Source organism: Cibotium barometz, chromosome 19 (genome assembly GCF_041138505.1).
Source record: "Cibotium barometz isolate CiBa-2024 chromosome 19, ASM4113850v1, whole genome shotgun sequence".
NCBI lineage: Eukaryota > Viridiplantae > Streptophyta > Polypodiopsida > Cyatheales > Cibotiaceae > Cibotium > Cibotium barometz.
Genome location: NC_141064.1, coordinates 20,371,118 through 20,395,525, shown reverse-complemented (window position 1 = coordinate 20,395,525; position 24,408 = coordinate 20,371,118). Strand labels below are relative to the sequence as shown.

The 24,408-nt window shown below is 39.8% G+C and overlaps 1 protein-coding gene across 1 annotated transcript; it reads left to right on the top strand.

Annotated features, from left to right (window-relative positions):
- The first annotated feature begins 1,975 nt into the window (after positions 1 to 1,975).
- On the top strand, positions 1,976 to 3,853 carry LOC147628331 (uncharacterized). The gene is made up of 4 exons (XM_086814150.1): positions 1,976 to 2,288; positions 2,415 to 2,607; positions 3,052 to 3,133; positions 3,356 to 3,853. The coding sequence occupies exons 1-4, from the start codon at positions 2,003 to 2,005 to the stop codon at positions 3,509 to 3,511; spliced, it is 717 nt and encodes a 238-aa protein (XP_086670276.1). The 5' UTR covers positions 1,976 to 2,002; the 3' UTR covers positions 3,512 to 3,853.
- Positions 3,854 to 24,408: the final 20,555 nt, after the last annotated feature.

Genomic DNA, 24,408 nt, shown 5'->3' with positions numbered 1-24,408 from the left:
GGGGTTACCTTTCCTCATTTGAAAATATAATTCAATCTAATTTGCACATGTCTCTAGAGTTTCTTTACAACAATAGCTTGTTTGTCAACTTGTTTACCATGAATTGATCTAGACCTCTTGTACCACATCCATGTGAAGCTCGCTACCACACTTTATAATGAATGTGTCTTGTTGGTCTGGCCTCATCATCCTCTTCATGCATGGAGTCTTCTTTGACACCTTTCTTCTTTTTCTAGATCTTCCTCTTTCCCCTTTTTTTTTCAACCTCTACCTCATAATCTTCATTACTTTCACTATGAATGATGACATTTCTTCTCTTCCTTGGAGCTAGGGGGTTTGAGGACATCTTCTTTGGTATGGAAGAGCTCTTCCCTTGTGAGGAGTGGGTGGAACTATATATTTCTTTGGCTTCAACATTTTCCACTCAAACATTTCACGACCAAGTTTTAAATGTACAACTTACCAAACTTGACTTGGTGGAGATTCCAAATGACCTCTTCAAGCATGTTCATATCAGCATGTGGAAATGGATGAGATAGAGGAATATTTTTTTCCAAACATATCTCGACCATAGCAATGAAAGGTAATCTCGCAATTTGGATATAGAAGCATCATTAACAACGAAGATGCCATCACCTACCACATTACATTATGTTGGTGTGGTGGCTTCACTGGTTCTTATGAAGGTAGGTCACCAAGGCATCTGTCACTTTATGTTGGTGTGATTACAATAGCCCCAACAAGATTGCCTCTCTGATAATGTATTAATTTAACATGGTAGTGTGGTTGAAAGATTATATTTTCCCATGTGGTGAAGAGCCATCACTTACACGATGCAAGAGGTAAAATGAAGTAAGGTAAAGGACTCGTATATGCATCGAGTCTTTCATTTACCAGCAGCAAAGTACAATCAAGGAGAGAATCCATTAAACACCTAGGGAAAGAAAGTGAAATGAAGAGCCATCACTTACACGATGCAAGAGGTAAAATGAAGGAAGGTAAAGGACTCGTATATGCATCGAGTCTTTCATTTACCAGCAGCAAATTACAATCAAGGAGAGAATCCATTAAACACCTAGGGAAAGAAAGTGAAATGAAGAGAGCGACTTGGTGGTTGGAGAAATCGTGATCGTAAGGAATGTGGAGGACCTGCCCACATATCTACACCATCCATCCCCTAGGCCCCCCCTACAGATCACTTTTTAGGCTATCAACCATAAGTAATATGAGTGGAAATCTACACCATCCCTCCCCTAGCCCCTCCCCATAGATCACTTTTTAGGCTATTAACCATAAGTAATATGAGTGGAAATCTAGTCAACATTCACAAGAATACTCCCTTAATTTTTTTTGATAGCCTTGTTTTCTAACTTTAGTCAAATAAAAAAACACTTTTTCACAAGTTGTGGCAATAGGCCTATGGCACCATCATTGAATTATGCAAATTGCATACAATACTATACAACCCTAATCACATAAGCTAGGTCAAGGCTCTATCAACGCTAGTGCCTTAATCATGGCATTGCTTATGTAGGCGCCATAAACTCATTTAATAAAAAGTCTCCCTTGACTATAGAGACTTAGGTCAAAAACTAGAGGAGCATCTGTTCAGTTCATGATGTCGGAGCCCAAAAGGAAAGGTATCTAGAGATGAATTCCACTCTCAGAAAATTGCTGTAGTTAATGCCCATGTAAAGCCTTGGGAGGAGCCATTGCAACGAGCGAGCCTACGCAACAAATGTGAATGGCCATGTATACATAAAGTGAAGATGCCACTAGTTTCCACCCTTTGGACAATAGAACCCAAATGGAGAGCCATTGCCCATTTGGTGACAAACTAGAGGGTACGTGTGAACAGGCCCCTAAATGAGCAATGGTGCGTCAAACCCATTTGTACCTATGCTTTCCCGCGCTCATTGAAATTCAAATTTACTTCCCTTCTAGTCATAGATTTGCCTGTCTTCAGGGCCTCTCTCTCTCTCTCTCTCTCTGCGTCGCTGCTATGTCTTCTTCTTGCCGCCGCCGCACTCCCCTCGCCGACCTTTCCAACTTACCGTCTTCTTCTGCATCTGCTGCTGCATCTCCATCCCCATATCGAACCCCCTCCAAGGTCCGCCCCCCTCGCTTCCCCACTTCTGCACGAAGATCCATTAACCCTAGACCCCACACAGAGAACGTTGCAGCGCCGGCCTTGCCATCGCCGTCCACATTCGAACTTTGTAGTGATGGTGGAGACCAAGAAATAGCAGGCTCGCCTTCCTCTCGCAGTCCACCACCGGCAGCAGAAGGTAAATTCGTCCTTCCTCTGTGTGTGTGTTTGAGCATGTGCGCGCGCTACATCCTTATCGGATCTGACAAGCTATCGGAGATCGTAAAGCTCTTTTTCTTCTTTTTCCATGGTGCTCTGCGTGCAGAAGCTCCTCCCTCCACGCCCGCTGTGGCCATGGAAGTGGGCTCGTGTTTCTCCACCCCTCAAGCTATGGAAACAGATGAGCCTTTATCTTCTTCAGCAAGAGGGAGCTTTGTCATCTACGGTCGCCGCAAGCCTGCAGCCCCCTCACATCTGACCATGAGCTGTCCGCCTTTGGGCCATCAGCGCACAGAAAGGTTGACCTCATCTTATCCCCTTGAATTCATGCAGATCTAATGCAAATTCTTCTATTTCTCCTTGATCAATGACATTAACTGTCTAATCTCTTCTTCATCAATGCTACGAATGGGTTAATCTCTGCTTAACCATATTGTAAAGCCTTAATTTCATCTAAATTATGCCTCAGATATTGTTTTGATATGGTAATAATGTTTGTAATCAAACATTGTTTTGATATGGTAATAATGTTTGTAATCAAACCCTGAGATTGCATATTCTGTTTCTAACATCCGACTATCTACCTTTTAAAGTTTGCACATTCGAATGCAAAATGAGACCTTATTATGCAAGTTCGCATAACGAAACCTTCACTATTCAAAGTTGCTGCAAGCTAACATTAAGCATCTGCTAATCATGAATATCAGACTAATTTATATATTAGTACATCTCGATAAAAACAGTGAAACGGAGCATTCAAACAGAAGAAGGCCAGTGAAAAGGGGCTTTGGTGCTACAATGCGCAATGGAAAAGGAGATCCACAGGTCTGTTCGCTAAGTTGCTCGATTAAATATGGTATTAAGTCAATTTAGTGGTGCAGGTTTAGCAACTAATCGCTAATCTCAGCTTAGTCAGAGCCTGCTAGATCAGCAACTATTTCAAGTTCATCTTGGCTTTGTTTTGGGTTGCCTGCAGCAGTTAGATCTGATTTTGGTAAATTAATTCTAGCTGCTAAAAGGCCCATTTCTTTGCTTGTTCAAATTCAGGGTATCTCTAATAGGGCTAGAAGGTGGTCTCTTCCCAACATGCAGCCAAAACCGTGGCTTCCCGAGAGTTTTGTGGCTGCGCAGAGGTCATATTTTGCAGATGTTGATGCTTTTGAGCTATCCGAAGAAGAGGGAGAACTTTCAGATGAAAACTGAACCACAAGCACACATTTAGTCTACACATTTGCCATGAAACAAGCACACTTTTAGTCTATACATACTTGCCATGAAACAAGACAACACATAGATCTCCACCATGCTTTAGCTATTTCTGCTACCATTACAAGCTCAATTGTGTAAAGACCCTCATGCCTGTTGCCTTGTTTTTATCTGAACTGCATCATGTGATTTGCCATCCCTCCATGGACTTGTAACTGGAGCTTTCAACTTAATTTCATGTTGTATAGTGTCTAAAATGGATTTGCATGTTTTTCAAAAATACTTTGTATAACTTGCAGTTTCTGAATTTTATTGGAGGGCTTAATTGACCATTTTATTTTTCTTTTCTTAGTAATAAATTTGGGCAAAAAAATCCCTCCCCACCCCCCCTTTTTTTTAATTTTAAAAAGTTACAAAGAGTAGATGTGATTGGCACGCAACCATTAGTGGTTTAATGATATTTAAAGTCCACGACACCAAGCAATTGGAATATTTTGGTCTAGCAAGCTCTAGCTCAAGGTGGTAAAGCAAGAAAAAGGAGGGAAAGCAAGCTTGAGAATGGTAAGTACATGTACCCTTGCTAATGTTTTGAAGGATTCTCTCTCCACGCTGTCGGGTATGGAAAGCAAGCAGGATTCTCTCTCCACCCTCTCGGGTATGGAAAGCAAGCTTGAGAATGGTAAGTATATGTACCCTTGGTATTGTTTTCGTTCCACCAGTGAACGAGTCAAAATATTTGACAGTAGACTAGACTAGGTCTTATTATGTCTACCAAGTCACAGATGCTAAGCTTAAAAAACCCTCTGGAGTGGACATTTGGAAGGATTCTCTCTCCGCCTCATATGGTCCATTGGCTTGGCTACTGTGTTGAAACCAGTCCTCCCAGCGAGGACATTGAACCATCAGCTTTTCTGTTTCTGTAGAGGCGCTTGCGACCACGAGGGTTTCTCTCTCTCTCTCTCTCTTTGCAAGATGCAAAAGCATCTACTCTTAGGTCTCAGTAGCAGACTGCAATGAGTTTCCATAGTCAGATTTTAGGAGGTATTATAGTTTACCATTTTCGAGTCTGCCAGCAAACTGGGAGGTTGTGTAGTTTCTAACCTTCCAAGGGGTCTAGCACATTGAAAGCCATTGATGAGAAAGTTGACACTGTGTTGTGGTGGGGCCAAAGAACAGGGAAGAGAAGATAAGGTCACGTTAAGGTCCTTGGTTTTTTTTGTTGATGGCAAGCCGTTTTTTTTTGAGCCAGGGTCAACTACGCACAGATGTGTCCCATTAAACTTGAAAGGTCAAGTAATGTTTTTTTTTGGGGTAATGCTTTTTTTTGGGGGGTTAATGTGTGCCACGGTGAAATTTTTTGTTACTAGTTTCACTCCTTTTAAGACAATTACCTCAGGAGACCCTTGTCTAGGCGTGTCATGCTGAAGGGGAGGTTAGCTCTCTAGGCAAACATGGTAAATGTCAAGAAAAGAGGTGTTTCTTTTTAAAAACACACTCTCAAATGCAATCTCTCTTAAGAGGAGGGGCTCTCCCCTCCCTCTCTCTACCTCTATTTCACTCTCCATGCTTGCACACTGAAGGAGTCGGTACGGACACAAACATAAATGGATGCCCATCTTAGGTAATTTGTTGTGCCCTCATTAAACAAGGGCAAACATTGACGGGTAAGGCCATTGCACATGAGTAAGGTGGATATGTGGCTCTCTTTTAGAAGCAAATTAGATGTTTGATGTTATGCCATTTCAAGATAGTTTCTTGGAACACCTTAATTGCAAGGCTTTTTGGCCATGGTTTTGTTGAGAAAGCATTGAGTTGCTTTTACAAGATGCCACTCAAGGTTGCATAGCTAGATTTTGTCACCTCTATTAAGTATAAGGTGTGTAATGAAGGGCTTTTTGTTGATCCTGAAAGACCTTAGGAACATTAGATTCTCTTGTTGATGAAAATACTTTGGTGTATGTATTTGCCAAATATTGGTCTTGGGAAGAAAGTACAGAAGGTGTTTAATGAGTTACTTGCCCAAGATGTAATTTTATGGAACTTATTGATAGGAAGTTATGTTGAACATGCACTTGGGAAGGAATGAAAGCTTGTAGAAGCACCATAGCCATAGACAAGGCTAAAGAAACGTATTTGGAAATTGTTAAAGTGGGACTTGACGGAGACTCTTGGATAACACATTGGTGGAAACATTTGCCAAATGTGGTTCACTTGCAAAGCATGCAAGGTGTTGATGAGTTGCAAGTGTATGCAATGTCATGGATTGCATTGATTTGTTTGGGAGAGCAAGCTTGGTAAGGAAGCATTGAGTTTTTCAAAATAAACGCGGCAAGCAGCATGTCTAAATGTTGTGGTACTCTTTTATTGCCTAAAAGTTTTGGAATAAATGCAGCCAGGAGCATGTCTAGATGTTGTGGTACTTAAAAAGTGTTTTCTTTGTTTGAGTTCTTTGAACAGGGTGTTTTTTTTTGTTGGGAACATTAATATTAATATCTATAAGTTAATACTAGCTTTTTACAAAGTAGCCACTTGCAAATTTCTTCTAGTCTTGCTCTCTATTAAGAAGATCACAAACCAATTCCCACTTCTCATCATACTAGACAAAAGAAGACATCCCCCAAGAAATATGAAATCCCAATTGTATTACAAGCAATCAATAACACCTCAAAGGAAAACCCTTTAAGAGTCTTTTCTTCAAAATACTCTCCCTTATGCACGTTCCTAAAAGGTAAATTTGGGCATGTTCTTGGATTTATCTAGGTATATAATTCAGCTATATTAGTGGACATGCAGATTTCACATTGTGAAGTTTTCGTTCGAGTTGCGACTAGTTTATATTGTGCTAATTCTTTCTATCTTTAGCGGTGCATTTGCCCTATCAACTACTTATTTGCTGTGCTAATTCTTTCTATTTGCTACTTCCCTTAGTGCTAGGCTTCATTATGGTTGAGTTTGCCTTGCATCTCCGAAAGTTTGACAAAAACTCAGTACGAAGGAATATATGCTCTTATGTGTGTGTGTATGTGTCTGTGGAGTGCGTGTGTGAGAGCATATCTTGATACATAGTTCTACACCCACTATTGGGCATTGATGACATCAGTGGGGATGTGGTAGTATCTCGTACATACTATGCATAATGGAGTTGATAGTTATATAGTCTTGTGGATTGACTACCATGAGTATATAGCATGCATGTTCCTAAAAGGTGAATATATAAGTCTTCACCATAGGCCTTGTCCCCAAGCGGTTTTTAATCAAGGCCACAAAGATGTCCATTGGTTGTTTTTCCTTCATGTACCACCTTTTGGATCATGTCCCAAACTTGGGATGTATGTTTGTCTTTGACATCTTTCCAAGTATATACATGCATCCATCAAACAGCATTAGGGAACCCTAGTATGTATTAACATCTCATCATTAGAGGCTAGAATCACTTAATACTTGCTTGCAAAGCTTGGATTGCCTCAGCATATATAGAATTATTCATCTTATTAACATAGTAGACAGACCAACAAAGATTGGATTGCCTCAGCATATATAGAATTATTCATCATAAACATTGTAGACAGACCAACAAAAATGTGCACATTTGCACATCAACTTTGTCATTTCTACCCCATGAGCAGTCCCTTTATTGAATGTCAAAGAATTCCTAGAGCCTTAAATCTCCCATAAACAGTAGTATCTTATAATACAAAATATTAGACATAGTAGACAGACCAACAAAGATTGGATTGCCTCAGCATATATAGAATTATTCATCTAATTAACATTGTAGACAAACCAACAAAAATGTGCACATTTGCACATCAACTTTGTCATTTCTACCCCATGAGCAGTCCCTTTATTGAATGTCAAAGAATTCCTAGAGCCTTAAATCTCCCATAAACAGCAATATCTTATAATACAAAATATTAGATTTACTTTCTCTGCCTCCTTGACTACTCTCCTCCTTGACTACTCTCCCCAACAACCAGTCTCCCCAATGTCCTTTCACCCCCAATTTGTCTTTTACCCATTTATCTATTTTTCCTCAAAGCCCCGTCTTATTGCAAGAAAATCCCAAAAGGCATGTTTTAGCTCTTTAATATAGTTGATTTACATCTAGGACATATCCCAGTAGAGTGAAGTTCCTTTGGAGCAATTTACATCCTAGCGATGGAGCTAGCAAGCATATTCTTTAAAGGAAGGTTTGGGCTTTCATTGGGATTAGTGAATCCCAGATTAGATTCCACCTCTTCCTCCAAATGCTCAAGCACCAATTGACTTTCTAGATTTTGTTACAATATTTCACTTCACTTTTACTTATCTCATCATATAATGCTTTGGTAGTAATTTTGTCCAATCTGACCCCATTGAACCAGGTCTAGTCCTAAAGTTAGGAGGCTTCAATGAAGGTTGTGGAAGACCATCAATTCTCAACCTCCTCCAACATAAAGCTTAGCACTTGCACCTCTCTTTGATTCAATCTCAATTTCCTCTCAACTTGTTGTTTGTAACTCCTTCCAGCCTACCTTAGAAGAGTCCAAAGATCACTTAATCTCCTTAATCCTCTATTATTCAATCTCAATTTCCTCTCAACTTGTTGTTTGTAACTCCTTCCAGCCTACCTTAGAAGAGTCCAAAGATCACTTAATCTCCTTAATCCTCTATTATTCAATCTCCTAGAGGCTCTTGTGTTAAGATAGGCCAAAGGGGGATTAAATTTATGGGTTTGCCAAATGTTCAAGCTTAAAGAAGCGTTTCTAGACACTTTGGTACATCCATTCTAGTTAATCAGGCCCATCATCTCCTTCCACTTTAAGCAGAGAAGTTTGCAAAAGGAATTCACCATTTTCAAGGGAGCATATGAGAACAGTTTTTCCTTCCAATCCAACAAAGTCCACTTGCCTTTCTGTTGTACTTTTGTATCTTCTATGACCTCTTTGAGCATCTTGGTCCAGAGCCTTTTTTGTTGACGAAATATGGAAACGTTAATTATCACTCTGGCCTTGGCATGAGTAGGCATATGCAGTATGCCCAGTTCTCCCAGATTCTTTGGAAGGTTTTTGACTAGCTAATCAAAAACCTTCTTACCATTTTTACGATTCCTCCATAAGAAGTTTTTGATAGGGGCTATAATCCTTTTCCAATGGCACTTGAAATCTATCATAGGGTAGAGAAACAAGATTTAAGCATTGAGAATAGCTATTCACAATAGCTATCTTGACATGGAATGACACTCTAATCCCTTTCCATTTCCTAAGTTTGTTATAGAATCTTTCAATGGCCCAGTTTGTCAAGTCCTTGTTACTCACCCCAACCCCAAAAGGCACTCCTAGAATGATCCTTCCTTTTCGTATGACTTCAAAGCCTAATCTTTCCATATCTAAATTCTCCTCTTCAGTCAAATCTAATGATTCTAGATTTATGATGTTACACTTGGATCTAGAGGAATTAGCAAAGAGTTTCACTATTTGCATTTCTCACATTCTCATTGTCAACTTTTAAAAAGAGTAGGAATCATCAACAAATCAATTGTTTCCCATCTTTAAGTTTTAACCTTGATATTAACTCTTTTTCACCAGCATCTTCCAAGGCTATTATCAAGGGATGAGAGGCCGCAACAAACAACAAGGGGGCCAGAGGACAGCCTTGTCTCATAGACCTTCTAATCTCAAATCCCCCAACCAGTCTCCCACTTAACAACAGCTTAGAGTATGCTCCAACTGTAAGAGTAGATATGCAAGTAGCAATCTTGTTACCAAAGCCTAATTTCTCCACCATCACTCTTGCAACAAATGACTCATGTATTCTATCATAATCTTTCTCTAAATCCAGTTGGAAGATCACACATTCATGACCTGTCCTCTGGGCTACATCTTTACCTATCATTGTTGTAAAGATATTATCGTAGATGGATCTGCTCTTGATGAATCTATGTTGTTTGTTAGAGATCACCTCTTGCAAGGAGGGATTGATTCTTAGTGCTATTACCTTGGCCAAGTAGTATCTTGTAAAGATACTAGTTGTAAAGAACTGAGAGGGATTGATTCATAGTGCTATTACCTTGGCCAACTAGTATCTTGTAAAGATTTGACAGTAGGGTAATGGGTCTCCACTGGTTAAATTGGTTACAAGTAAGTTGTTTGGGGAGTAGCTTTACCATTCCTTCTCTCAAGTCATTATCCATCTCTCATGTGGAGAAGGCCTTCTTGCATGTAGCTCAAATCCAATCTTTCAGAGATTCCCAGAAGGCTATAAAAAACTTTACTGAAAGCCCATCCTACCTTGGGGATTTTTCCTTGCCTAGTTTCTTAAGGGCCTCCTAGCATTCCTCAATCTCAATGTCCCTATCTAGCCATCTAGCCCTTTTAACTTGAATGCTTTTATCGACCATATCTAGTAGTTTGGTTTCTAGTTGTGGAACTTGGCTTGATAGGCATCTTCTTTAAGACTCAAAGTAGCACCCAAGAAGTCTATCCACTTCAGAGCAATTTGCTGAACATCCCCTAGCTCTTGTCCATTCTCATCCCTAATTTGTCCTTGCAATTTCTTACTCCCTCTCTCTTTGGGGCTAACCCAAACAAATGTCTGGATGGTTTTCTCTTGTTATCGTAAGCTATCCATCTATCCCCCCCTTTTTGTCTTTCTTCAGCAGGTTTGTCATCTTCCTCCTTTAGATGAACCTGACATTCCAAAAACTGATCAGTCTCCATCTTGGACAATCCACTTAGTTGCCTCTTCTTTTGTAAAGTGTCTAACAAACTCTCCCAAGATTGCCTTTCTTGCCTTTTGTTTATGAGCTCTCATTTTACCCACCCTTCATGATGCCTTGCATCTCATTTGCAAACTTCCTCTAGGATCCCTTGGAGTATAAACAAATCATCCTTGAGCAAATTATTATTCACCCTCAACTTCCTCACTGGAAAGTTTCTGAGTTCATCCTCTCCGTAGCCAGGTAGTTGACACCCCCACATCAAAGTTTATGAGTTCATCCTCTCCCCAACTAGCCAGTTGCCACCCCCACATCAAAGGCATATGGTGAGAGAGCATATAAGAGGCTTCCACTTTAGCAAAAAGTGTGTGTGGCACCCAAGAAATTTGGTGATTGAAAAAAAACCCTATCAAGTCTAGATGAGGATTCCATATATTGAAGCCTAAAGTAAGTGTGTCCTAAGTGAAAACCCCAAGGACCTAGTTTCCAGCCCCATCAATCATTCCCAACTTTCCTCTAAGACTATCCCATTTCTTCTTTTCTTGTCCCATCATGACTGTACTTCCTCCACATCTATCTAGGTGTTTCTCAGTCACACTGAAGTCCCCCATAAGAATACAAGGACATTGAATATCCAATTTGTAGGTCCACTCTTGCATTTCCCCTCTGACTTTGTGGTTGTGGGCCCCATACATATTGATTAGCCATATCTTTTCTTCATCAAGTTGGACCTCGACAACTAGGATTCTACCATTAGGATGGTTAGCAATAACAAGGGGTTTTAGACTTTTTTAATGATTGTAAGAACTCCACTAAACCCTAATTTCACCCCTCCATACAATACAACCCAATCCTTGAAACTTTCTCTCCTCCCCCCTTTATTATAAAAAAGGTTATGCTCTTGAATGACCATTATTAATTCACCAAACCCCAAAAGTTGCATTTTTCTTCTTGTCCTTTAACCCCTTAATGTTCCAAGTGCACCCCCTAGTCATGCTCCCTTTTATCATTCTAAGGTAGTAGCAGGGACCATCTCTACCTCCTTCCCTTCTTCCTCCCTTGTCTCTATCCTCTGCTCCCTTTTATCATTCTAAGGTAGTAGCAGGGACCATCTCTACCTCTGTTGCATGCAAATGAAGATCAATACAAGGATGCCGAGGATGCAACAAAAAAAAGATACTTAGGGCTCTTGTAAAGAGTTCCACTTTGTAGATGAATGTGGGAGAGGGTTTGATAATAATCCCACATGGGGACTTATGGGAGTCCTAGAATTTTTGTATAAAAGGTGGCTCATTTGAGAGCTTAGGTACACTTTGGGCTTAGTTCATGCAAGAGCTCCTTTGAGAGACCTACTCTCCCTCTTCTCCATAGAGGTGAAGACTCTTCTCTCACCCCATCTACATCTTTGTATGAGATAAATCTCTTCATTGAATCATTAGCAATGTCATGAGTCTTTCTCATCCTCTTCTCTAATCATTTTACTCTTATGCATGCTTTTAGTATTTCATTTTTTGAGTACATGGATTGATTTGAAGCTTTCATGGAAGCTTGATGCTTGAATGTGTGCATGCTTGTAGGAAGATAGGAGTGGAGTGAGGTCTTTCTCTTTGCTTGAGTGCATAGTGATTGTATTCCTCTTGCTTGTATTTGTGAATGAATGGGTGTGTAGGAATGAGGACAAGTTGAGCTTGTGTGTATGCTTAGTCTAGTGTCAAGTGATGGTAGCCATGAGCATTCTCTCCATTTGTGGATAAGCTCTTGTGCACCGATACGGGTCGAATCCCTAGCTCCGAAAGGGATGCAAATCCCATTGGATTGAGCTTAGTGTGGATCGTACTCCTCTTGCTACAAGAGAGAGAGTTTTCAAAAAAAAAAAATAATATTTCTTATTTAAAAAAAAAAGAAAAAAAAAGAAAAAAAAGAATAGTAGAAAATCTTTTATAAAAAAGAAAAAAAGAAAAAGAAAAAAAAAAGAGAACATTTAAATACTTAAAAAATAGAGAGAAGAAAAAAAAATTACAAAAATTAAAAAAAAAATAAAAAAAAAATTATTTGTTTTTTTTAGGAGTCTATATTGTGTGCATATTTTTATTTTTTCATTTCTGTAATTTTTAGCATATTTAGAGTAACTTGCATTGTTTTAAATTTTTGTAATATATATTAAAAAAAACAAACAAAACAAAAGGAAAAGAAAAAAAGAAAAAGAAGAAAAAAAATATTTTTTATTTTTTGAATCCACTGTTCATTATTTAAATTTTTGTACAAAATTTTGCATAATTTAAGGTAGCCTGCATTTTTTATTGCATGCATAATTAGTAGATTTATAATTTTTTATTTGGCACGAAATTTATTCATTTTATTAAAAAAAAAAGACAACAAAAAAAAAAAACAAACAAACAAACAAACAAACAAACAATAAAAAAACCAACAAAAGGAAAAAAAAAAAAAAAACAAACAAACCAAAGAATTTTTTTTGATTTTTTAGGAGTCTATTATTTTTTTGCATATTCTGTAGTTCTTCATTTTTTTAATTTTTTGCATAATTAGTGTAACCTGCATTTTTTCATTTTTTTAACTTTGTGCATAGTTAGTATTTTTTAGTGTGATTCATAATTTTTGTGTAAATTAAAAGAGGAAAAAAGTACAAAAAATTATAAAATCATAAAATCATAAGAAAAAAATATTAAAAAAAAATATAAATAAAAATAATAAAAAAATAAGTTAGATAAGTACACCGTACATTTTCTTTTTTAATTGTCTCTAGTGGTTAGGTAGGGAAAAATATATATATATATACATATATATATATATATTTTTATCAAAAAAAAAAAACAAAACACAAAAACCAAAACCAAAACAAAAACAAATAAAAACCCAAAAAAACCAACAAAATTTGACCTTATGCACTTGCGGTCGGGACGTCTTGTAGATTCTGCCATAGGGCCTAGGGCACCTTCTAGAGTACCTACGCAAGAAAGTGGGACCCAATCAGTAGGAAATTTGGCAGATATTGCTGAAACCCTTTCTGAATCCCAATCCGATACCCTTTCCTCCAGAACAACTAGTTCATTGTCCATGGACAATCTAGGGCCATCAACTAGTTATCCCGTAGCCCAAAATAGGACACCCACACGATCCTTTAATCCATTTGAAGCCGATACCATGGGGTTAACATTCAATGTGAGACTCCAATATGTCTACACAAATGCTCAAGGAGCTGAGATCTTTAGGGACCCACAACAAAGGTACCTTGTTAAGATCGCCGACATATTCTCAGAACTTGATAGAGCACCTCTAGTCAATGACCAGGGTAACATGTACATGGGTGGAGATGGTGTTCGCTACGAAGTCACCTACCATCCAGAAAAGGTAGACAAATTAGGGGAGCTCTCTAAAACTGAGTTGTTAGACTATTCACAACTTTCCAGAGCAAAAGAGTCTAGAGATGACTGGCTTATCGAGCCGGCCATGCCTGGACCATCCAATGCCCAATCCTCAAAGCCATCCACCAGAGATGATTTACTTCTTGTAGATCTAAATTTGGACAAGGATAGGAAAGGCAAGAGCAAATTGGATCAGGGGGCTGAAAGTCAATGGGAGTTTGTACGACAAGTTCCTGTGACAAAGGTTTTACAGGATGACCAACTTCAAGAGGTCTATAAGGATTCGTTAGAGGGATACTATGCCACAACTAAATCGCCAGAGCTGGATCTTCCTCTAGCTTATGTAGTGGTAGTTGAGAAGTGTGCAGGACACATGAACAGAATAGTTGATAAATGGGCCAATGAATATCGAACGTTAGATTGGAAAGAGATTAGGGAACTCACGTGGAAAGGACAACCATTATTCATGGAAGTGTTCTCAACACATACAGCCAAACCAGGAGAGACAGCCTTTCTTGGAGAAACTGTTGCTCCTCCCCTACGAGAGTTCACTAGAGAGGGACCCTCAACATCTAGGTGGACCACTGCTAGTAGCCCAACTCTAGCACCACGATATCGTCCTACACCAAATGTGCGACCACAGGTCACACCACCACAACAACATCTTTCCCACTATGACAATCGGATGAGAAGGGAGCCAACTCGGCTTCCTATAAGTGCACCTCCTGAAATGAGGGTGACAAGATCTTTGGAGGGGTTTGGTGAGGCTGGTAATAGGGTACCCACACCAATTTTGGAAACATGTGGACCATCTTTCCAAAGAGAGGAACAATTTCCACTGAGAGTGAGAGGCCGTAGGCCCTATGATGAGTATTCACGACAAGTAAGACCATCAACTCTTCAGAAACTGGTAAAGAAATATGAAGGGTCGGGAGACCCATACGACCATGTAGCAGCTTTTAGGCAAGCAGTTCAAGCTGAGCAAGTTGCTGATAAGCATACTCAAATAGAAGGGTTTGGACTCACTCTTGAAGGAAAAGCCCTTGCTTGGTTTCAGGCATTAGAAGCTTCTGACAAAACTTCTTTACGAGTTTTGGAAGAGAGATTCATTGCTGCTTTTTCTTTGATGGGAATTCAACATGACACGGTAGCACACATCTACTCTTTCAAACAAGGTGAGAATGAGAGTGTTAGAGACTGTGTAAATAGAATGAAGCAGTACATTAATCGTTGCCCAGAAGATGAGAAGCCCGCCCAAAGTCGATTAATTTCTCTCTTCTTAAAAGGCCTCAAAAATTCGACACTGCATACACATCTCTATGCGAAGAAACATACAAGTTTCAATGAGTGTTGCCATGATGCTATGGATTTCACCGATAACTTCAAATTCCAGGATGGTTCTGGCCCTGAGGTTAAACCTAGAAATCAATGGGGTGATGACCAAAGTTCAGGGTCTAGCGCACTAGTAAATCCAGACCAAATAGCCAACCTAGTGCTAAGGAGATTAGGACAGACCTATCGTCCACCCATGCAGCCACAACAACAGCAGCAGAGAATGAGGAGTATACTTCCTACAGGTCCTCATCTTTGTGGAGCATGTGGCGGTGACCATAAAACAGAGGACTGTAATACCTTTTCTCCTCTAGTCACAAACCAACCCACAAAAAAGTGGTGCCAAGCCTGTGCTTGGAACTTTACTCATACCACACAGGATTGTACTCGCATTGCGAGAATGAGACAGGAACGTGAGCAGCCGAGGGGTGGAGTGGCTCCACAAATGTATCAACAGTATACTAGTTTTGAACGTAAGCCTCCGATGACACAAGAACAAGCACGACCTGTTCTTGGTGCTCAACCTCCTGCTCCAGGGATTGCTCCTGTGAGGGTTGTCGACTATGACAATTCAAATATGTGTAGAGAATTGGTAAACCCAGGCTATGTGGAGGAAGAATATGTATCATATTCATCCAAAGAAAATATCTTTGAAAGTCCCGCATACCCAAGCCCAGCACTGGAGACTCAACCAGGGGAACAAAACTCTTTAATGTTGCTAGGCGGCTACCAACCTAGGACTCCAGGCCCCTCAGGTCAATGGCAGCCAAGGAAAGTAGAGGCCAAACCAATGGGCCCCTGTTATGAGTGCGGAGAACCCCATTGGGCTCGTGATTGTCCACATCGTTCAAGGCAAGCATCTAGATCCAATACAACAGCACAACAATTTCCACCAATAGAAAGATATTGTCTAGGGTGTTGTGTCGAACACTTCCCGAAGGATTGTCTGTTGAAACCACATGAGGAAGGCACCTCTCAACCAAAGGTTTCACTTAACCTTGTAGGGGCAATTCCATCACCACCTTCATCTGAGAATGAGGATGTCGTGCCACTTAGAGTCATGACTAGATCACAAACACGAAATGCAGAAATGCAAACTGATGAGACACCTCGAACTAGGGACGCAAAGACAAATCTAGTGGACAAGACCCTACAGTCCAATAGAAAAAAAACCACTAGGAGAAAGAAGAACCGAAACAAACAAACTAAAAGTGCATCCACTTCTAGTTCTCAGGAATCCTCTAAACAAGACATGAGGGATAAAACTTTTACATCCCAGGAAGTGCGAGAGGAACATCAACCTCAACCTGAGCCTAGTGTTAAACAAGATAAGGCTAGTACGACTGAGGATAGTTCTGGGGGTTCTGTTTTTGTGGATAAAGTGAATGAGACTCTAGAGGCCATCATTGATGCTCATAGAAGTCGCATTGCAGCTTTATCTGAGCTACCCAAAAAGCTTCAAGAATACCCAAACCCTCGTGAGGAGAAGATCAATCTAGCTGTACACCAGCAACTCATTAGGGAAGCTCAGTCAATACTTGAGGGACCACCACCACCTATTCCTCGTGGCCCAGCCTCTCTTAAGCCAACATTAGAAACTATACCGGAAGTGTCATCAAGTCGGGAAATGAAAAGTGAGTTCATTTCACAAGCTCAAAGCGAAAGGTCTGCACCAATTGACACTCCATTGAAAGAAGAAAGTCTACCATCACCTAGCCTTGTCTTCCCATGCAATGATGAAATTATTGATGCTAATGAGGACATGGCAAATGACATGTGGGCCGCAGTAACTGAGAAAATTAATGCGAACATGTCTTCTATTAGTTCGCCTCCATTCTCTGAGGTGGATTTTACCAGAGACAAAGAAAACAACTTTGGACGCCCAAGCATTCAGGAGGAAGTTCAAACAATGGTTTCTCCTAGAAGTAAGCATACAATGAAAACCTTACCATCCTATCTGGGAGAATATGAGAACTGTTCTCAAACCTTGAGGATACCCTCAATGCATAAAAGGTTGACAAAGGAAAAAGATATGAGTATGGTGCGGGCTATTTTGTCAGCACCAGTGGCTTGTACCTTACCTTTGCTTGAGTTGATAAAGCTTAAACCTGAGTTGTGGAATGATATTACCACATGTTTGTCAGAGCAGGTATTGCTACAAAAGGGTCCCCATGAGTGTACTATACACTCTGAAACAAAGCATGTAATGCCAGTTCCTATCAACAAAGTTGGAAAATTTTGTGAGGACGATCAGGGAAATGCTACCCTCCCATTGGAAGTGCGAAAAGTATCTTCAACTGCAATACTTGATAGTGGTGCAGGAGTGGGCATTGTGACAAGGTCCATTTGGGAGAAATGGGGCAAACCAGCTATTAGGAGTACAAGGATGCGCTTGCAGCTAGCAGATGGAAGCTTAGAACATCCCCTTGGGCTGCTTGAGAACATATTGGTCACCACATGTGGGATTGAATATGAGCATACCTTTGCAGTGGTGGATTTTGGAAAGCATCCAAACTATGAAGTGATATTGGGTAGACCATTCATGCGACAATTTAAAATGATACAAGATTGGGGATACAATTACTTGTACCTCCGACATGATTCTGTCATCACAAGGGTCAACCTAAGGAATCACTCATATCGTGATGTAACAAGGTCTCCAATAGATGAGTTTGATTCTGCTTCATCTGAGGGCTCAAAAATTACATTGTCAGATGGGCGAGAAGATCTATGGATGTGTGGAGCCTCCTGTAGGGATTTCAACACTGAGAGACTTAAGGGTAATCGAAGTGTATCAGACGAGGCATACATTCCACAACCCTTCCCTGAGCATTTAATTGATCCATTAGAATGGAGTCATGTCCTTGCAACATTATCGACATGTGCTTTACCTAAGCCAATTCAATTCTGTGACTCAGATGGATATGATATTGTTCCTATACGAATGGTACAACCACATAACCTTCGAGATGATTTGTACTATAGGAATGCATCCACAACAGCTATGCATGTCGAGGAAGTCTCAGTTGAGAATCTAACACTCAAATTTGTTAATGATGCTGATAAGAAAGAGACACAAGCTCCAAAACAAATGATATGGATAATTGATGAGTACTCAAGTGAGGGCCATGGCTGGCATGTTCCAACTACTCTAGTTGCTGCTCAAAGAAGGCCGGGCAAGAAGGAATTATCAATGTGGCTACCCAAATATGCGTACAAACTTGCACCATCTAGTCCAGTTGCTAAGCCTCTTAAGAAGCACATCATTTCCAAGCCTAAACCTCGGATTGTTACTCGATGGGTCCCAAAACGGGTTCTTAAAGCACAAGGTTATTATGAGGGTGCAACAGCAATTTGGCTTCCAAAATGCCATGGATTGCTAAAGGTAAAAGAGTGTTTCAGAAAGGTTCCAAGAGCCTCCCTTAATTTTCCATATCGGTGGGTGCAAAAGAAGTCAACACAAAATCTTCAGGAAAGGAAAGGTGGCTGTGATAGCACCTACATATCTACTTGTGTTGATCTTCCTAAAACATGTATTGAAACACCTGTTGTCCCGATTTCTCCTTGTTACATAATTCAACCATCAACTGGTGTACCTAAGACAAGTCCAAAGGAGTCTCATTTGAGCATAGATTCTAGCATTTCAATGCCTAAATCCTCTTATCTTGCTCAAATTCCAAAACAATTGATAAAATTCGCACCCAAGAAGGACATACCTAAAACCAAAGATAAGGCATTAACACTACAAATGAAGCTCTTTGGTAGATCAATGTTTGAATAGTGTGGTGCCTTACGCCTTTAAAGGATTATATTCTTTTTGAGATAATCTCCACCACCAGCGCAAGGGTAAGTTCAACGACTCCACAATAAGATCGACAAGCCAGGGCACTTTTCTCCCATTGGGTTTTTTCCCCTCGGCTATATTTGGTGATTGGCACCACTAACAAATTTTATTCTTTTGTTTTTTCTTTGTTTGTTAATAAAATTTTTGCAGAGATCTCAGCTTAAGAAGAGCATCAGATACGCCCCTACAGTCCACCTATCGTACACACAAATTAGGAAGGGGGGAGATATGCTATGCCTACAGGGATCAAGGAGAAGCAATCTGCACAAAACCAGCAATTATTCAAGGCAAACGAACAACATCAACAGGGCACTACATCAGGTGTATGCAAATCTTAATCTTTATTTCTTTAAGTGCTCTTATCTTTCGAATATATGGTTTGCATGTACACAATATTGGCTGGTTTGAGTTTTTGATTTGTAGTTAAAATACGGTGAGTGAATTCTAGAGTCTTAGAAGACTTAGTAAAAGATATGTCTATCCAAGGACAGTGTAGGATATATACCAAGGGAGTATGCCAAGTACTTATGTCTTCAAGGTATATTAGTTATCCCTAGTGGTAGTTATCTCTTAGATATGAGCTAGGTGCTACGAGTAATAAAAATTTATGAAAATATACCCTACAAAAATATATATATACAAAGTGAATTGCGACATGAAGTGTCTACCGCCATGCGAAGTGCTTGGTAGGACCTGGGGATGTCTCAGCACCTTGGGGCCGATGCCTTGGTTTCCATGGGGTGAACACTGATGTCTAAAAACTTCCGAAGAAGAACTTTGAGGAATCTATCGCCTTGATAGATGTTGGTAGGACTCGGGGGTACACTATGGGCCCTCGAAACCGATGCCCTCATCTTCAAGGGGTACTCCTTAGGTCATAAAAGAAAGAAAAAGGGTCTGTCGCCCTTGAGATACTTAGCGGTCTTTAGATTCTCTTGGCGGAGGTCTCTTGGCCATTGCTCGGGTCTCATGGGGATAGAACCTAATCTTTATCACCTTCTACACACATATCAAAAAAAAAAAAAAAAAAACAACAACAAGAGAGAGCTCCAATCACTTTTGCTCATACTTAGGAGTAGGGTTGCCACTTAGGAGTAACTTACATACTGATAGGACATTGAGACTGCGGTCATAACCGGAGGTGTACAAAGACACTTGCCTTTGCATAGCATTATCTACTACCTAAGTCTCACTTTGACTAGTTTTTACTCACCTCTTTTAGTACTCATTAAAACTTTAATCAGCCTTGCACTTGTATGCTCACGTGTGTAATTATTATTGCTGATTTTGCTTTTCTTTTCTTTTTATCAATAAAGGACTTTACTCGTATCAATTGTTTTTTGTTGCAGCTCTTGCTACTACCGCGCTCGAGGACGTGCGCAAAATAGGAAGGGGGGAGTGTTGCATGCAAATGAAGATCAATACAAGGATGCCGAGGATGCAACAAAAAAAAGATACTTAGGGCTCTTGTAAAGAGTTCCACTTTGTAGATGAATGTGGGAGAGGGTTTGATAATAATCCCACATGGGGACTTATGGGAGTCCTAGAATTTTTGTATAAAAGGTGGCTCATTTGAGAGCTTAGGTACACTTTGGGCTTAGTTCATGCAAGAGCTCCTTTGAGAGACCTACTCTCCCTCTTCTCCATAGAGGTGAAGACTCTTCTCTCACCCCATCTACATCTTTGTATGAGATAAATCTCTTCATTGAATCATTAGCAATGTCATGAGTCTTTCTCATCCTCTTCTCTAATCATTTTACTCTTATGCATGCTTTTAGTATTTCATTTTTTGAGTACATGGATTGATTTGAAGCTTTCATGGAAGCTTGATGCTTGAATGTGTGCATGCTTGTAGGAAGATAGGAGTGGAGTGAGGTCTTTCTCTTTGCTTGAGTGCATAGTGATTGTATTCCTCTTGCTTGTATTTGTGAATGAATGGGTGTGTAGGAATGAGGACAAGTTGAGCTTGTGTGTATGCTTAGTCTAGTGTCAAGTGATGGTAGCCATGAGCATTCTCTCCATTTGTGGATAAGCTCTTGTGCACCGGTACGGGTCGAATCCCTAGCTCCGAAAGGGATGCAAATCCCATTGGATTGAGCTTAGTGTGGATCGTACTCCTCTTGCTACAAGAGAGAGAGTTTTCCGTCTCTCCAACCTCCTTCCCTTCTTCCTCCCTTGTCTCTATCCTCTGCTCCCTAGCTCCTGTTTGAATCTCTCTCCATGCAGTGTCTATTTGCCAGTTAAACCTCTCCATGGAGGAAGTTTTACTATCCTCTCCCAAATGGCTAAAGGGATTAGAGTAGATAGGGGGACTCACACCCTTTTTGAGGACTTGCCTGCTCCCATCCCTTTCTCCCCAAATTTGGATTTTTTGTTCTTGGCTTCCCCCTTAATTTGTCTAAGGTTGTTCCTCCCCTTGACTTTGTCCTTAACTCTGGTTCAACCTTGCTCATCGGTATCATTTCCCTCCATCCTCATCTTCCCTTTCCCTTTCTCTCCTTTATCAGCTCGGATGACTGGGGCTTCTACTTTGCTACCCCCACTGAGCCCTCTTCTTTCTTCCCTTCTTCATTTGCTTCCCTATTGTTGCCCAGACCACACAATATGCCCAAAATTCTTGCATCTAAAACATGTGCCCAAAAGCTCCCAAATCTTAGCTTCAGTTCCATTTTCCCAAGTTCCCCTAAGTCCATTTCAATAGATTTCAACGTTTCAACTAGTGTGTTCCAAGAAACACACACCTTGTTTGATTGACGCTATTATCTTCATCGCCAGGCACAAATAGCATCGGGCCTTCCTTCAAAGTCGGCCTCAACCAAGGTGGGAGGCCAATTATATCAACCCATACTCGACACGACTCGTTGAGACTTCGATTCATGTCAAATGTACTTATCATCGGACTCCTAATCTTCCACGGATCCCTCCAGCTGGTTCCAATCACCAGCCATCCTCCTACACCCTGTATGCGCTAGCCACAATCGACGACTTGCCATAGCACAATTGCATGCATTGCCACGTGTGAATAGTAACATCGCTTTTACTCCCCACTCCTCCTCTTGTGTAGTCACTCTCTACTACACATTTTCCTACAAAGGCAAAGGTGTGTGTGAAGAAAGAGGTGTTTTTTAATGTGGAAAGTTTGTTTTTTGTTATTTTACTTTGCATTGAAACCTTGTTAATAGGTGTTTGTGCATTCCAACTTCTCACAATTTTTTGCTATTCATATTTTGCATTTCTTTTAATTTAGTCAAAAAATGGGTAATAGCATGGTTATGTGGTCCCAAAAGGAGTGTCATTGACATTGCTTTGTCAAGTGGTGTGATAGCTTGTTTTTTCCCTTAAAAAATGAATAAAAAAGAGATTTTATAATTACAACAAAATCTTAAATCTAATGATGAAAAGGTTGTGTAAGTTTAAACTGAGTGGAGTGTGATGGGTTATTGCACCGATCGTGTTGCTCTCTCTCTCTCATCCCAATATGAATGTTTGAAGGGCATGCAGAAGTGCAACCAAGTGGAGCCAGGGTCAATGCTTTTCTAGCTGTACTGTCACCTCATGTCAATATGGATGCTGATAGGCATGCAGAGGTGCAAGCAAATAGGGGCAGGGTCGTTCTTGGGCATGAAGGCACTTAGAAAACGAGGGAGTATTGGGCTGCAAAAAGCAAAGGGAGCATCGACAAAAAGCCAAGGAGAAGAATTTTGTTGATGAGAATAGGACCGTGGATGAGAAAGAAAGAAAGAGGATTTGCAGGATTGTAGCCAACCTGTGGTTTGTTGAACAAACAAAGGGTCTCGACAAAGCTACAAAAAAGAAATGTTTAAAGAACTACTTCATCACTCCAATTTTAGGGATGTTCTACCTAAACAAATGGGTTGGGAAAGAGCTTTGTTAGTCCACATTCGTAACACTTTGGCGCACGTGAAAGTGCCACGGTCAAAGGATGAGCTCTTCTTAAAGAAGGCCTCTCTAATGATGTTTCTTAATGGTGATGGTTCTTAATGGTGATGGTTTTAATGGAGACAGAGGTAACAACAATTCTTTTAGCTTAGCAAAAGTAGCAAGGGTTCTAGGTATCCACAAAAGAAGTCTATTTGTAGCCAATACTCGCCTATAATCTGATGAGGATAGTTGCCTTTGGAAATGTGCCAAAGATAGCTGCCTTAAAGTAACATCATAACACATGATGTTAAAGATCTTGTATTTGGATTTTGGGTGTTTGAGACAAGGGTCTCACTGAACAAAAAAGATGTCTGCAAGTTGAGGGTTGGGAGACGTGCTGCTGTAAAGCATCCTGCACATTTACTTGATGAGCCTCATGTACTTCTATTATGTGTAAAAGAGTCTTAAAGTACGTTTAATACTTCAACACTTCTTGGTGGCCTTGAAGTACTCTTAATTGGTGTACTAGAACATAGATGTGCTCCTAATGTACTTATGTTCTCTTGAAGTACTTCGAAGTGTTGTTTATCTAGTTTTGATCCACCTAAAGCTCTCTCAGTTGGTCATTAAGTACTTTGAATACGTCTTAACAATTCTTAGTCATATTAAAGTGCTTTTGAAACTCTTAAAGCAGTTTTAGGTTGTCCTTAAGTTCCTTTTATACTCCTAAAACACTTCTAGGTGGTGGTAATTTTTTTGATATTTCTTAAGCTATTACAAAGCACCTTCAATCCATGTATAATAGTCTACAAGTGCTCTTAGCATGCCTAAAGTACTTCTAGGTTGTTCTTAAGTTCCTTTTATACTCTTAAAACACTTCTAAGGGGTGTTAAAATAATTTGATATTAATTAAGCTGTTACAAAGCACCTTCAATACATGCATAGCACCTTAAGGTAGTCTGCAAGTGCTCTTAGCATAACTAAAGCACTTCCATGTGATCCTTAACTTGGTTTACAATACTTTGAATCCTTTTAAAAGTTCTTTATGTACCTCTTAAAGTCCTTTATAGGTTATCTTAAGTGCTTTTGATACTCTTAAAGTACTTTCAGGTTTTCCTTAAGTTCCTTTATACTCTTAAAACACTTCCAAGTGGTTTTAAAATACTTTTGATAGTTTTTAAGCCATAATGCACCTTCAATACATGTTTAGCACATTCAGGTGGTTTGTAAGTGCTTTTAGCATAACTAAAGCACTTCCACGTGGTCCTTGACTTGGTTAACATCACTTTGAATTCTTTTAAAAGTACTTTATGTATCTTTTAAAGTGTTTTACAAGTTATCCTAAGTGCTTTTGATACTCCTAAAGCACTTTTAGGTTGTCCTTAAGATCCTTTATACTCTTAAAATACTTTTGATAGTAGTCAAGCTTTTGCAAAGCACCTTCAATACATGTATAACACTTTTAGGTAGTCTACAACAAGTGCTTAGCATAACTAAAGCACTTTCATGTGGTCCTTAACTTGGTTTATAGCACTTTGAATTGTTTTAAAAGTACTTTATGCATCCCTTAAAGTCCTTTACAGGTTATCTTAAGTACTTTTGATACTCTTAAAGCACTTTTAGGTTGTCCTAAAGTTCCTTTATACCCATAAAACACTTCCAAGTGGTGTTAAAATACTTTTGATAGTACTTAAGCTATTGCAATGCACCTTCAATACATGTTTAACACTTTCAGGTAGTCTACAAGTGCTCTTAA

Excerpts from the sequence above, each read along its gene's own strand:
- LOC147628331 (XM_086814150.1), top strand. The coding sequence starts at position 2,003 with ATGTCTTCTTCTTGCCGCCGCCGCACTCCCCTCGCCGACCTTTCCAAC. Across the intron at positions 2,289-2,414 it reads TCCACCACCGGCAGCAGAAG|AAGCTCCTCCCTCCACGCCC; the intron begins GTAAATTCGTCC and ends CTCTGCGTGCAG. Across the intron at positions 2,608-3,051 it reads GGCCATCAGCGCACAGAAAG|TGAAACGGAGCATTCAAACA; the intron begins GTTGACCTCATC and ends CGATAAAAACAG.